Raw genomic sequence first — 14,421 nt, forward strand, 5'->3', positions numbered from 1 at the left:
CAGAGACAGGCTAGAATCAATCAGGGCTACAGGCCCTAGGCTGGAGGAGCGCTCCCTGGGCTTCAGTGCTGTCAGCAAGAGGATGGGGGTCTTCTCCCCTCACCTCTCCGGGGAGCAAAGACCAACTTCTGCAGCACTTGTGCCAACAAAGTACAACTATGACAAACTGCTCTACCAGTTTTGGGGGCTTATCTGTACTCAACCTGAGGACTGGAAAAGTCTGTTCCCCCAGGGTGTGCTTTGGGACCACTGCCACAGGGCTAAGGAAGGCCCTCTCCCAGATCACCCCTTGTCCTATGGGCTCCAACCCAAGCCACCCTGATGTCTCAGCTCAGCATAAACGTGGTTCCTTCAGGTGGGGGACCCTGGGGACGGAGCCATAGTCTCCCAAATGGGGGCACTGTCACCAGATTCAGGCCTCTGGTTGGAGCAGTAACAGCCCTTCCAGCAGGGCAGAGACATGCAAATTTCAGGTGTTCACCCCACCGCTGAAAAGCCACAGAGGGGACTGGGCCCCAGTTTCCCACACTGGACCATCTGAGCACATCCTAGCTGATACAGACGAGCGGCAGGAGCTGGCTGGCGCCCAGGGCCGCTCCCCGGAGGCAGGCCGCGGCTCCTCCACGGACCACGGGTGGGCGACCGAGGGCTCAGAGCAAGTGCCAGGAGTGAGGGCGGATTCGCTGAGGACAAGCGGAGCACGTGCCTGTGCTCGCCGGCTTCCCCCGGCGGAGGACAAAGTCCGCTCCCGCCGACCCCGCAGTTTGGGCACCGGGCGCGTCGGGGGCGAGGCGGGCAGGGCCTGCGCGCGGCTCCGACCCCACTCCAGACCCCGACTCAACTCCGGGCTCGGCCTTCCGCGACCCCTGCGCGCACTCACCATTGTGGTTGACCCAGGTCGGCTTCAGGAGCTTCATTGTTCGGCCGCCGCCGCCGCCGGGCTGAGGCGAGAGCCGCGTCCCTCAGCGCGCCCGGGCCATGGAGCCACCGCCGCTGCTTCCTCCCGCGCCGCCCTCCGGCCGCCGCCCGCCCCGCGCCCTCAGCGCCGCCGCGCCATTGCCGGCCCGCGCCCCCCTCCGCCGCCACAGCCGCCCCCCGCGCTCGGCCGCCGCCGCCGCCGCCACAGCCGCATCCCCTGCGCCGCTCCTCCTCCGGCGGCTCCCGGGCAACGCCGGAAGTCACGGCGCGCACCTGCCAAATCGCCCCGGCGGGAAACCGCTCCCCACGCGGACGGGGCCGCCCGGGCTCCTTCGCGGGCAGGGGCAAGGCAGGGTGACCCCGCTTGGGGCCCGCCCAGGGCGCGGCCGCCGCCAAGGGGGTAGGCTAGGAGGGCGGCTGGCGAGCGGGGCCTCGAGCTGCAGCCCGGGCCGGCGGAGTCAGGATGGCTCTACCTCGCTGGTTCCCGAGTCCGACTAATTAGCTAGCTTCCGTCATTCATCAATACGCGTTTATTGGGCATCTCGCGAGCGCCAGGCCACGTGCCGGAGCCGGGATCCTGTTGGCGGCAGTGGCCGCGGCCCCAGGGTTCGGACGAATACGGGGGAACGAGCTAGCCCCGAGGGTGGGGGACGGATCACGGGGGAGGCCGAGACGAGCGCGTTTAGGAAAGATCGGGGCCGTTTACACAGACGTGGGCACTTGGACCCGGAAGGACGCCCTCTCGGCCACTCTGGCTGCACTGCGGGGTCTTAGCCCTCGCAGGGACGCAGGCCGACTAGCTACAGCAACCGCTGGCGGGGTTGTGCCCTTAGCCGGGAAGAGCTCGTAGCGGCAGGGAGACCCGGAGCGGAAAACCGCGCGCTAGGTGCGAGGCGTTCGGGGCGTGGCAGCGCGCCGCTGGGTCGTGCGGGGCGGGGCCACGTCGGGGGCGGGCCCGGTTCGGCCCAGCCCTCCACAGCCGGAACGCGGGAACGCGGAGCTACAGGAAGACCGGACCTTTGAGAGGGGCACTGCGGGCCGGACCGCCAAGGGGTGCGCGCCCGGAAGCAGCGGGTCGACAGCCAGAGGGACCATGGCCCTCGCGGCGCTGGGAGTTTCCGTTCGCGCTCTGCGCTCGCGGAGTTGGTGAGTGCGGACCCCAGCAGGGTCGTGGGGTCCCTCGCCTGTGCTCTCTCGCCGACCGCCCTTGACCACTTAATCTCGCTGATCGCACCTCTTCCTGGGGGTGAAAATCCAAGGACCCTGGCGAGCAGGGACCCTGCCCAAGTGCTCTCTGGTGGCAACGGGGGATTTTGAAAAGTCTTCCACGTTGACCTTGTCACATCCAACAGTCACCTGGGCCCCAGGTTTTGAGGGTAGCATAATTTTTTCCTCTTTTCCTGTGTAGTAAGGAGAATCAGATATTTATATATCCTTTCGTCTCTTTCAGGCTTCTGGGAACTTGGCAGACACAGGTTAGAGATACCCACCAGCGAGCTTCATTATTGTCCTTCTGGGAGCTCATTCCCATGAGGTAAACTACCGTGGGCCTGACCTCTTTGGGGGGTGTCAGCGGGAGACTGATGTGCATATGAACAGAACAAAGCAAGACCACCTGACATTTCGTTTGCAAAATTAATTGCCTGCAAAATTTCTTGGTTAAATTTAGGTAGATGCTTTTCTGTTTTTCAGCATTCTGTATGTGGAATACTGCTGCCTGTAATCAGAAAACAAAAATTAAACATAAAAATGGTTATATAAAAATTAGTTTTAAAGGGATTGTTAATATGTTTTAAAGGACACAGCATGGACATCTGATTCCTTGGAGAGGTCTGGGGAGGTATGGGGATTAGATTTTCCACCTAGGGGTCTGGATGCTTCCTACAGACTTGATGGTAGAGGATTTACTTATTTTTTTAAAAAAGATTTTATTTATTTATTTGAGAGAGACTGAGCAAGAGAGAGAGCATAAGCTCTCTCAAGGGGGAGAGCGAGAGGCAGGCTTGGAGCCTGCCGGCTGGCTGGCTACAAAGCTGGATCCCAGGACCCTGGTATCATAACCTGAGTGGAAGGCAGATGTTTAACCCACTGAGCCACCCAGGGGACCCAGAGGATTTACTTATTTTTAATAGTATATTATCACTGTAGGAGATCTGTTTCTGAGAGTACATCAGACTTTTGTTAACGCTCTAGGATGAGGAACTTCATTAAGAAATCCCAAAAAGTAAACAGGGACGTGCTAGTCACTTTTATTACTCAAATCACTTTTACAAATCACAAATCCAGGGGTGCCTGGTGGCTTAGTCGTTTAAGGATCTACTTTGGCTCAGGTCATGATCCCAGGGTCCTGGGATTGAGCCCCGAATCGCATCTGGCTCCTTGCTCAGCGTGGAGTCCGCTTGTCATTCTCCCTCCCCCTGGCTTGTGCTCTCTCTCAAATAAATAAATAATCTTTAAAAAAAAAAATCACAAATCCATTTAAAATGTGAGTAATTATTTTCTACTTCATCAGTTTGGTATTTTCAATTTCCATTGCAATCCCAAGACACACCTGAACCCAACATGAAAGATGAGTATTTTCTGGGGCACTTGGGTGGCTCAGTTGTTAGGTCATGATCCCAGGTCCTGGGATCGAGCCCCGCATTGGGCTCCCTGCTCAGCGGGAAGCCTGCTTCTCCCTCTCCCACTCCACCTGGTTGTATTCCCTCTCTCACTGTATCTCTCTCTGTCAAATAAATAAAATCTTAAAAAAAAGAAAAGAAACATGAGTCTTTTCAATTTATACCCTAATGCCCCATGAAGTTTTTCTAGCCCTTCCTGGGTTGACAGTGCCCACACAGTTCTGACAAGGACCCTGGATTGGAGGCCATCTCCCTTACACACTCAGCTCATGAGGTTAGACCCATGCATAGTTCCTTCCCCAGTGGAGAGCACAATACAAGTTCTGGGCACTTCACCTAGCACCATGTCTCTCAGCCTGTTTGTGAGACTGAAAAGGAAAATGTCTAATGTTTGCTTTATCCATTAGAGCAGAACCTCTGCGAAAGAAGAAACGGGTAGATCCTAAAAAAGACCAAGCGGTAAAGGACCGTTTGAAAAAGAGGATCAGGCGATTGGAGAAAGCTAGCCAGGAGCTAATTCCCATTGAAGATTTTATTACACCTGCGAGGCTCTTGGATAAAGCAAGGTAAGGGTTCTCTACAGTCGATGTTCTCAGGACAGAGTTCCATCACCTTCAGGTAGTTCTGTCTGCATTTCACACCTGTGACGGGAAGAGGTGAGTGGGCGTGGGCTGACTAGGTCCCAGTCTGAGTCCTTTTCTCCTTGACTGTGTCTTGTGGGAGGTGGCAAAAGCATTCCTGGGTGGTGCTCTTGAATGGCTGAAATGAGAAGGAAACTCAGAGTAACTGTGTGATAGGTCAGTTCATATTGTTGCTATTTTCAAACTGAGTTTTAGCTGTGACTGATGACTTGGGCCTTGAGTCTGCAGTCCTTGCCCCCATCACGATGGTAGAAAACCCTTAGTGTCTAGCTTTATGGTACAAATACTCATAGTTGGGATGTGTTGTGTACAGGCCTGGCAGGGTTGCTGCCTCGTAATAAGTGTGTACCATTGGCAATACAGGTGGGACATGGTGAGTGCTTTTTTTGGTATTCTAGGGCTGATCTGGGCTCTTGATTCCCTGGGACTTGGGTGTCCATTTTCATAACACCACTTTAAATTTCCGCACTCACCTCTCACCAAAGGTAGTCTCGGCCTGGGGTAGAGGAAGTGCTACCAGTCTTCTTAGAGCATCACTGTTTCTTATGTCCAAGTAAAGCAAATGGCACTGGCTTCCAACATCAGTTGCAGCTGCTGCCACATCAACATTCCATTCTTTAACTTATCCCTAACTTCCACGGTTTTCCCCAAGTCCCGTCTGTGTGTAGCAGTGGGGACACTTGGGTCGTATGCAGTCGCGCAGACTACCTGGCCAGTGAGGTCAGTGCTTCCCAGCTTCACACCTTTGGATTTGTGTGTTCCCAGACAGCGGCCTCACGTAGAGCTTCCCTTTGAGGAGAGTGAGCGGAGAGCTCTGCTTCTGAAGAAGTGGTCTCTGTACAAGCATCAAGAGCATGAGAAGGAGAGGGAAGCCATCAGGTCCATGCTTGAGTCCCAGCAGGAAGCTCTGCAGGAGCTGCAACTCATGTCCCCAGAGCTACATGCGGAGGCCACGAAGCGGGACCCCAATTTGTTCCCCTTTGAAAGAGAAGGGCCAGATTACACGCCACCAGTCTCCAACTACCAGCCCCCTGAAGGCAAGTACCATGATATCACCAAGGTCTACACACAGGTGGAGTTTAAGAGGTAGAGCTGCAGGCGCCTGTCCGTAGAACACACTGCCCTTGAGAGCTGGCACGACCGGGGCTCGAGCCTGCTTGCCACAGAATCAGGCCTGCTGTGAATAAATACGTTTAATCAAGTGTCTGTCTTATGTTTGAGACAAAATTAATTCACCTGACGATTGATAGGGGTGAGAGATGCTGCCCTGTCTGGTACTGGGGAGAGAATGACCAAGACACCTACCGCTGCTCCCCAGTAAAAAAGGAAGATTCCAGTTGTGTGGGGTAGACGCCACCAGCCAGAGGCAGCTAGGTACCTCAAGGAGCAGAGGTGAAGGATGTGCAGCCTGTGTGCTGTGTGTTGTCTGCATACCTGTGCAGAAAGGAGAGGCAGGGCCTTCCCATTGGGCAAATGGAGCACGGGAGCTTCCTCACATCTTTGGCGGGGCCAGCTATGGGTTTTAAGCTGGGGAGGGAGGCGGAAGGAGTGGAGCAAGCCTGGGACACACAAAGTTGCGTGTTCCCTAGAAGGGCGTAGCACCTGACTCTTACTCAAATGTTAGTCTGGAATAGTCAATGTTTTCGTGTGCTGGGGCTGCAAGAACAAAGTTCCACGGACCCGGGGCTTAAACAACAGAAATTTGTTTCTCATAGTTCTTGAGGCCTGAACTCTAAGATCTTCAAGGTGTTGGCAGGATTGGTTTTTCCTGAAGCTGCTCTCCTTTGCTTGCAGAGAACCACCACCTCCCTGGGTCCTCCTAGGATCATTCCTGTGTGCCTCTCATGTAATAAGGATACTAGTCAGATTGGATTAGGGCCCACTGTAATGACTTCATTTGTAAATTAATTACCTCTTTAAGCACTCTCTCTAAACAGTCACATTCAGAGGTGCTAGGGGTTAGAGCTTCAATACAGGAATTGGGGGGGGAGGGAACAACACAATTCGGCCGGTAACAGTGAAGGTCCAGTGAGCAAATAGAGCCATTTCTTCTAGTGACTTGCCTTGGTACCTCAGAAAGGTTTGGGTTTTTCACTGCCTTAGTGCAGATAAACCAGGGAAACATTTCATTTGAGGAAGAATTCAGATTGTGTTTTCCTGGTGTGTGGTTCACTTCTGGTTTAAAAACTTACTAGGTAAACATTTTTACTGGATAAAAACACTGCCCAAGGATTTTAAGTTCTTTAGCTCTACCTTTGAGACAAACCTTGGATCTGGCCACTTTTCACCACCTCAGTGCTACCTCGAGGTCCACACCATTCCCATCTTTTGCCTGTTCTACTGCAGCAGCCAACTGACCTCTCCATGTGGGCACTGTCCCCGACCCCCTGTACACTGCTCTGCACAGCAACCAGAGGGCTCCAGGGTAGGCATTTGGCTATTCACCGCCCCTGGTCATGCTGTGCAGACCCCCATCCACCTCCCCACCCCATCAGCACATGGCGCTTAATTATTCCTTTTGGCCTGTGTGCTCCTTCCTCTTCAGGCCTCTTCATTCAGGTCTGGGTTCAGACGCTCAGGCCTTCCCCACCTCCCTGCCCATTGCAGGTGCTTTGTTTTGTTTTAATTTTATTTGTCAGAGAGAAAGCACAAGCAGAGCGAGCAGCAGAGGGAAAAGCAGGCTCCCCACTGAGCAAGGAACCCAATGTGGGACTCAATCCCAGGATCCCTGGGCTCATGACCCAAGTCAAAGGCAGATGCTTACCCAACTGAGCCACCCAGGCGTTCCTGCAGGTGCTTTGTAGTCATGCTTTTCAAACAGTAGGTTTCATCCGTTAGGTTGTATAATCAGTTCACGGGGTCAGGGCCAGGAGTTTTAACTTTTTATTTTAAAGTAGTTACAGATTTATGGGAGGTTGGAAATAAAGATGCAAGGAGGCGCTGTGTGTGGTTCTCCCAGCCTCCCCGAGTGTTAACATCTTACACACCACGTACAGTCAGTACCACAGCCCAGGATGCATTCAGTTTTCCCACTATGTGTGTGCACTCATCTGTGTGTATGTCTAGCACTACACAATTTCATCACACATGCAGTTCTGTAGGAGTCAAGGTTCCGTTACCACAGGATACCCTTAGGTACCCTAGCCACATCCACACCCTCCTTCCATCCCTAACCCTTGGCACCATTAGCCATTCTCCATCTCTATTATTACAGCATCTCACCAATGTTCCATAAATGGAACTATGTCATATGCACCCATGTAAGATTTTTTAACTGGGCATAATTTACTTGAGTTTCACCCAAGGTGGTGCACATACAGCACTTTATTTTCAGTGGCACAGAGCTGTAAATGTCAGTGTATCACATCGTACAGATAAGGACTTTTGTGAGGCTTGTTTCAACCATATATGCAGTATATAAAGTATGTACCAGATCATAAAACTTGTTAAGGGTTTTGTGCAAAAAATTTGAGAGCTACTGCTCTATCTTCTCACTGCCCATTTTCTTCACAGCACTTACCATTATTTTAGACTATGTAATGATGTTCAAATGTTTATGTCTGTCCCCTAAACTCACCTGGAACTCTTTGAAGGCAACTTGCCCATTTCAAGACTGCAATCCCAGAGCCTCAACCCCCACCTGGCATGTAGCCAGTGCTCAGATGTTGTGAAGGGTGAACACGGGAGCTGATGTAGGAACATTCTGTGCAGCAATGATTATCTGTCAGTGTGGAAATCATTGAACAGCAGAGACGGAATAAGACTGCCTAACAGCATTCAGTGGCGGGCAGCCTCTAGCCCTAAACAAGCACATAGAGAATGTGGGTCCCTTGAGGTGAGCCTCTCAGGACTGCTGTGCTGCAGCCCCACCCCAGGAACCCCAAGGGATCATGCAGATTGTAAAATTCTCATGTCCCTTCCTGTGTTTCAGAGTGAAGAGAGTGCCTGTAGATCCCCAGCAGACTTCCCTCTCTCCTTGGCCGGAAATGCTCCAGTAGACACAGACACAAGGCAGATACCTTCATTGACTTAGATATCAAGGCACCCATCCTAGGATAGACTCTTCTTTATACTCACCTCTGCTCCTGGGCTCCTGTGTGCACCCCCCCCCACCACTCACAGGTACGCGCAGTCACAGGGAACGACCTTTGGGGACCTGTGTGCAAACGTCCCCACCACTCAATAGGTACACACACACACAGGGAGGAGCTACTGGGGTCCTATGTGCACACTGCTCCCCTCCCCCACTCCCAGGTACCTACGTACGTACACACACACACGCACACACACACACACACAGGGGAGGCTACTGGGGACCTATGTGCACGCCCCTCACCACTCCCAGGTACACAGAGTCACAGGGAAGGACCACTGGGGACCTGTATGCATACACCCCCTCCCCACCAATGACAGGTACACACAGTCACAGGAAGAGATCCCTGGGGACTTGTGTGCACACACCCCTACCACTCACAGATACATACAGGGAGAGGTTACTGGGGTCCTATGTGCAGATCCCCCAACACTTATAGGCACGCGCAGTGCGGTAACACAGGAGAAAATGCACACGAGGTGGCAAAGTGTGTTCTTTAATGTATGCCCTTCTGAAGTGATGGGATTATTTTGCCCCAAAGAATGAGTTAAAAGATGTCTGACCCACTGCCTGTGACCAGGTTGGGGCCCAGTTGTGAGGGAGGTACTAAAATGGCAGCTTCACCAGGAAGGAGCAGCAAGGCTGTGGGGCACACAGCCAGCCTTGCCCTCGGCTCCACACCACGGGGCCTGCTCTGCAGCCACAAGATGCTAAATCGTCTTATTAGTGATAAAAAGACCTCTTCAATAACTAGAGTTCTTGTTGGTTCATATGCATATATTTTAAAAACATCCACAAGTGTGTAAGTATACAAAATTCCAATACTCTCCGAGCACAATAACGTCAGGTGCTAAATCTAACAATCGCAACTATTATATTGTGGATTTAATTTTCAGCTTCTATTTGGAATCAAACATGCGAAATGGCGTTTGATATAATCTACATTTTCTAAAACTGACCAAGGGAAATTTTAGAGGAAAGAGACTAAAATTCGACATGTCCTGGGCTTGGGTTTCTTAAGCCAAGAGTCTGTGATCCCTCTTAATGAGGGGTTGTGTATTCTGTAGCTGTGTGCGTTTCTTAAAAACCAGAGTCTTCAAGAGGCCTATCTCCTAGGAGGAGCAACACCCCTCCTGTGTCCACAGAGGAACTTAGTGAGCTGGTCAAAGCTCCGTGTAAGCACCAGGGGCTGGCAATGCACTGTGTCACCAAGCCAGGACCAGGAAAGGTGCTCATCACAGCACAGCCATTTAGTTACCTCATTCTGACCCCCCTATGTGTCCACTTGGGTCAGGGCTACCACTCAAGAGTTTATCTGAGAATGCTGTTGTCCCCAGGTGGTAGCATGAACCAGCCTGACCTGGCTGCTCACCGGGATCTGCAATGGTGTTTGGCATCCTGGAAACTGTGCAGTGGGCAAAACTGTCAGAGCAAGGCAGCAGCAGGGGTGGGCGAGTAGGGCTGGAGACCTCAGGCTCTGTGTTCTAAGCCAAGTGGAAGCTTCAGGGACCCGCTAGACTGTTCGGGCCAGTCACCATCCTTAGGGTCCTGCGACAGCCCCACTTGAAACAGATCAGAGGAAGCCGTTCAGGGGTGCTCATCACTGGTCTTTCTCCTCCCGTGGCAGAGGAAGGTGCCAGTCTGCAGGAGGGCTCTGCCTCAGGGCCCACACCAGGGCGTGCTTCCGTGTAGCTTGGACTCTTGCACGCTCGCTCTCACAGAGGGACCGCTGTGCAAAGGAGACCCCGGTCACTTCCGGCTCACATGGCCCCTGTACCTCCCTCCTCCTCAGCACCCTCCCAAACAAGCTGGACAAACAAAGCGTATGACACATACCACTCCAGAACTTGGCTGCTTCTACCTAATAAACCTTGGCGATTATTCCATACTAAAACACACAGATCTAGATCATTCTTTCTCCCAAGCTACTGTGAAAAACTATTGTGCAGATAACCATAATCTGAGTAAAGTTTAAAATGTCTTCTGGGCCTCAGGACTTGATACCTTCAGTAGACCTACTCAGATTTACCTGCTGAGACCAGCATGAGGCTGAGCTGAGAGGAGAGACAGAGTCTGAAAGAGTGGCCACAGTGGGATGAGGCAAGAGACACATGCCCAGGGAGCCCTGGACAGGTGAGGAGAAATCCAGAGGAAAGACAATAGGTGCCACTCAACCAGCGGGCTTTTCTCTGCCACTGTCCTCCCAAAATAAACATGGGGCAGTACCTTATGACCATGAAAGGTGCACTTGGTAGGTGCCAAGCACTATGCTGGCCTTTTTACATACATAATTTCACCTTCTCTATCTAATTGTCTGTCTTTGCTCAAGCTCTACTGTCTTTAACAATGTTTTTGTTCTTATTTAAAAAGCAATCAGAAATGCAAAGAATATGAAAAACTCCCAGACCTCTGTCCCTGTGGTGAAACTAACAGCTTCCCCAACACAATTTTAGACCCAAATTTTAGTGCTACATGTTTCCCTAAAGATGGAATAATCTACGGCCTATTGTACTTCCTCGGTTTTTCACTAAGCAATATACTATGGGTACCTTTCCCTGCCCAGAGAGATTACTATCTATTTTTTTTTTAATGGTTATGTCGTACCCCACGGTGTGGAGGAAGTTATTTGCTCACATGTCTACTAGTGGCACTTAGGATGCTTTCAGTTTTTGCACTATCACAAACAGTGATGCAGCAGATATTCTGAACTTTTTTTTAAAAGATTTTATTTATTTATTTGACAGAGCGCACAAGCAAGGAGAGCAGCAGGGAGAGGGAGAAACAGGCTCCCCACTGAGCAGAGAGGCCTATGTGGGGCTCAAACCCAGGACCCTGGGATCATGACCTGAGCTAAAGGCAGACACTTAACCCACTGAGCCACCCAGGCACCCCAGATATTTTGAATTTTTAACTGCACTGTTACCCAGTTACTTCCCTAGGATGGACTTTCAGAAGTAAAACTAGGGGGTCAAAAGGTATCCTTTTGACAGTCAGAACACGCAACACTCCACCAACACTGCCTAAGTACCCCTGACTCTCCAAACACTTTTCAGCACTGGGCAGAAAGGACTTGTCATTTGCTTGTATACCAGGTCATTTGATTTTCTTTTTGAATGAATTCCTTCTTTGGGCCCTTTGCCCACTTTTTTTTTTTTTTTTAATATTTTTTTTTAATTTTACTTATTTGAGAGAGAGAGAGAGAGAAAGCAAGAGCAGGGGGAGGGGCAGAGGGAGAAGTTTTACTTACATGCAAAACGGGGCTCCATCCCAGGACCCTAGGATCATGACCTGAGCTGAAGGCAGATGCTTAACTGACTGAGCCACCCAGGCACCCCCTTTGCCCACTTTTCTATTCTGAAATCATCCCCATTTTTCTTACTGATATATGACCTCTCTCTAAAAAAAGTTATTAATCTCTTGCTACCTAGGCTACAAGCTATCTTTCCCAATTTTTTGATTTCCACTTATAATAGACCTGCCAACATTTTCTTTTATACAGCAGCTTGCTTTCCACATCTGTTTGTCTGTTTCAATAATCACATACATTTAACCACGCTGAAGCAGCTGCCATTCCTGTTGGGTCCCCTTCCCCCTTCTCCATGAGCACTGCACCCTCAAGTTTCTCTTCATGTCCCCATCCACAATAGTTCCAAGGCACCACTACCTATTCCAGACTGGAACGAAGGTGCCAGAAGGGCATGGGCTCTGTTCTCATCACTCCTGTATCTTTAAGAGCTCCCAACATGATAAATATTTGCTGAATGAATGGAAAACCAGAACCACCTCCTCATTGGTCTGTTTGGCCCTCCATAATACACTCTCCCACCCTGGCAGTCAGACCAATAAATATCTATGTCTATATTTTTTTAAGAGAGGGATGGGGGGGGGGGGGGAAGCAGAGGGGGAGGGAGGGAGGTAGGAGGAGAGAGAGAGAATCCCAAGCAGGCTCCCTTACCAGCGCAGAGCCGGATCCCACAATCCAGAGATCGGGACCTGAGCCTAAATCGAGAGCCCGACGCCCAACCAATTGAGCCACCCAGGCACTCCCTGCCTCCCCTCCTTTTTAAGTAGGCTCCATGCCCAGCCTGACACCCAGTGCGAGGTTTTCAACTCTTGACTCTGAGATCAAGACCTGAGCTGATACCAAGAGTCAGACGCTTAACCAACTGAGCTACCCAGGACGCCCAGACTGATCTTTTAAAGATATAAATCAGGTCATGCTTCCCAGCACATGGTTAGGCTGAATCTAAACCCTTCTTTACGGCCCACCAGGTCCCTGGTACCTCCCCAGCCTCATCCCCTACCCCTCTATAGCTCACCCTCCTTCTCCTCCAAGCACCTGACCCTTTTTTGTGTTCCTCAGATGCGCCCCGCCTTGGGCTGGGTGAAGGCTGTTAAGGCTGGTTCCTGGTCTTTCAGGCCTCAGCAATATCACCTCCTCTGCAGGCCTGCTGAGGACCCTCACACTGTTAGGGGATCCCTTCTCTCTCTGCAAAACATTCTACGTTCTCCTCCTTTCTTTGTACTTCAATGTCTTAAAGCCCCATTGATATACTAATTTTTGATATTTCTCAAAAGAAAGGAAGCACAACAAGCGGAGCGGCCCAGACAGTACTCCTCTCCAGTGTCCCGGGGCCTGAAACGTGGGGAGGGTGTAGTCCGTGTGCACTCGGACGCCGGGGCAATGCACCCCCGCCGCCCAGCGCCACCCCTGGCTCCCGCGTGCACCTGGGCCTCCGCGCTCCGGCGCTCCTCCCATTCCCGGCAGCTGGCCAGGTCGCGCCGCCACTGCTCGCAGGCCGGCCGTTCGCCGTGGACGTAGTAGTGGTGCAGGAAGTGTCTGGCGCTGCGGCAGAGCTTCCACTCGGCGCGGTAGGCCTCGCAGGGGCGCGGCGGCTGCAGCGAGAAGCACGCCTGAGCCAGAGGCCGCTGCACTGCCCGCCTAAGCACCCCCATCCCGCCCCCTCCTTGGGAGATGGCTCGGGTAATCCGGTCGTCCACCCCAAGGAGGTCCCTGCACGTCTCCGGCGCCCCCCGCACTTACCCGCCAGCCGCCACCGTCCGCCATGTCCGGGAGACTGCGGAACCCCGCCTCTGAGCTCGCTAGCCAATGAAGATTGAAGACAAGCCGCGCCGTGTGATTGACGGATAGGAACCAATGAACTCTGAGATGTTACGCTTGACCCCTCACCCGCCTCCTTGACACGCGCCAATAAACAAGATATCCGGGCTGAGCCGCCAATAACAGCCGGGGGGCGGTGGCAAGCGGAGGAGGCGCCCAGGAGGGCCCAGGGGCCGTGTGGGCGGGGGCGTGTCCGGAGGTAGGAAAGCCTGGCGAGTAGCCTGCGAGGCCAAGTGGACGACAGCGGTTCTTAGCCTCGTGCCTGGCGGGCATCCCGGGCTGCAGAGCCACCTTAAGTTAACTATTTCTGAAACCACGGAGTCCAGGCCGGTTTTCAGCAGCTTTATTAAATCTCAAAAGATAGGGTTCGTTTTCGTAAGCACATAACGAGCATCAACTCCATGTGGCAAAGCTGCCAAGTCTGCGGCTGCCGCGGACTTGGTGAGAGTGGCCGGCGTGACCAGTTGGGAGCTGGGGATCTAGGGCGCTGGTTGATCTCCTAAGGTAACGCAGGCTGGTAGTGGAGGCGAGCGAAGGATGTGCTGAGCACAGTGGTGGGCTGGTCAAAGGCGTGGAGGCTGTGTGTGACACAGGGTAGAGGAGAGAACCTTACAAGTGTGAGGCGCCTTGCCTGTCTGATTAGGAGTGAAGGCTTTAGGGGCGCCTGGGTGGCACAGCGGTTAAGCGTCTGCCTTCGGCTCAGGGCGTGAACCCGGCATTGTGGGATCCAGCCCCACATCAGGCTCCTCCGCTATGAGCCTGCTTCTTCCTCTCCCACTCCCCCTGCCTTGTGTTCCCTCTCTCGCTGGCTGTCTCTATCTCTGTCAAATAAATAAATAAAATCTTAAAAAAAAAAAAAGGAGTGAAGGCTTTACTCTGAGGCATGGGAAGACATGGAACGTTTATAAACAGGAGAGGTGCAATAAAAGCAAAGAGACTGGTGATCTGCATAGTAGCCCTGCAATACCTATGCAGAAGTTCTCCAACTTCACAAACTTAATCCCTCGCGGGGGAGCCTCTTTCAAC

General features: G+C 52.3%; 3 protein-coding genes across 6 annotated transcripts in view; 1 reads left to right on the plus strand and 2 right to left on the minus strand.

Moving 5' to 3' along the window:
* The window catches only part of LOC113245911 (protein HIRA), an 88,130-nt gene extending 87,104 nt beyond the window's left edge, over positions 1–1,026 (minus strand). For 3 of the 4 annotated variants that reach the window (XM_026486261.4, XM_026486260.4, XM_048221572.2), the window contains exon 1: positions 881–1,026. In XM_026486261.4, the coding sequence (XP_026342046.1) occupies positions 881–917 (37 nt within the window). In that variant the 5' untranslated portion in view covers positions 918–1,026. The remainder of the gene's footprint in view (positions 1–880) is intronic. The other variant, XM_044379503.3, reaches the window with a different exon arrangement.
* A 371-nt stretch (positions 1,027–1,397) lies between these two features.
* Positions 1,398–5,382, plus strand: MRPL40 (mitochondrial ribosomal protein L40). Its single transcript, XM_026486229.4, has 4 exons — positions 1,398–2,064; positions 2,369–2,452; positions 3,947–4,105; positions 4,946–5,382. Exons 1-4 carry the CDS (start codon positions 2,012–2,014, stop codon positions 5,268–5,270), a joined length of 621 nt encoding a protein of 206 aa, XP_026342014.2. The 5' UTR covers positions 1,398–2,011; the 3' UTR covers positions 5,271–5,382.
* Positions 5,383–8,753: 3,371 nt separating this feature from the next.
* CUNH22orf39 (chromosome unknown C22orf39 homolog) lies at positions 8,754–14,101 on the minus strand. Its single transcript, XM_026486316.4, has 3 exons — positions 13,318–14,101; positions 13,002–13,169; positions 8,754–10,002 (listed from the first exon to the last, which is right to left on the minus strand). Exons 1-3 carry the CDS (start codon positions 13,339–13,341, stop codon positions 9,874–9,876), a joined length of 321 nt encoding a protein of 106 aa, XP_026342101.2. The 5' UTR covers positions 13,342–14,101; the 3' UTR covers positions 8,754–9,873.
* Positions 14,102–14,421: the final 320 nt, after the last annotated feature.

Source organism: Ursus arctos, unplaced genomic scaffold (genome assembly GCF_023065955.2).
Source record: "Ursus arctos isolate Adak ecotype North America unplaced genomic scaffold, UrsArc2.0 scaffold_34, whole genome shotgun sequence".
Taxonomy (NCBI): domain Eukaryota; kingdom Metazoa; phylum Chordata; class Mammalia; order Carnivora; family Ursidae; genus Ursus; species Ursus arctos.

Excerpts from the sequence above, each read along its gene's own strand:
- CUNH22orf39 (XM_026486316.4), bottom strand. The coding sequence starts at position 13,341 with ATGGCGGACGGTGGCGGCTGGCGG. Across the intron at positions 13,170-13,317 it reads CGGACGGTGGCGGCTGGCGG|CCGCCGCGCCCCTGCGAGGC; the intron begins GTAAGTGCGGGG and ends TTCTCGCTGCAG. Across the intron at positions 10,003-13,001 it reads GCCGGAGCGCGGAGGCCCAG|CGGTCCCTCTGTGAGAGCGA; the intron begins GTGCACGCGGGA and ends TCCTTTGCACAG.
- MRPL40 (XM_026486229.4), top strand. The coding sequence starts at position 2,012 with ATGGCCCTCGCGGCGCTGGGAGTTTCCGTTCGCGCTCTGCGCTCGCGG. Across the intron at positions 2,065-2,368 it reads GCTCTGCGCTCGCGGAGTTG|GCTTCTGGGAACTTGGCAGA; the intron begins GTGAGTGCGGAC and ends CGTCTCTTTCAG. Across the intron at positions 2,453-3,946 it reads TGGGAGCTCATTCCCATGAG|AGCAGAACCTCTGCGAAAGA; the intron begins GTAAACTACCGT and ends TTTATCCATTAG.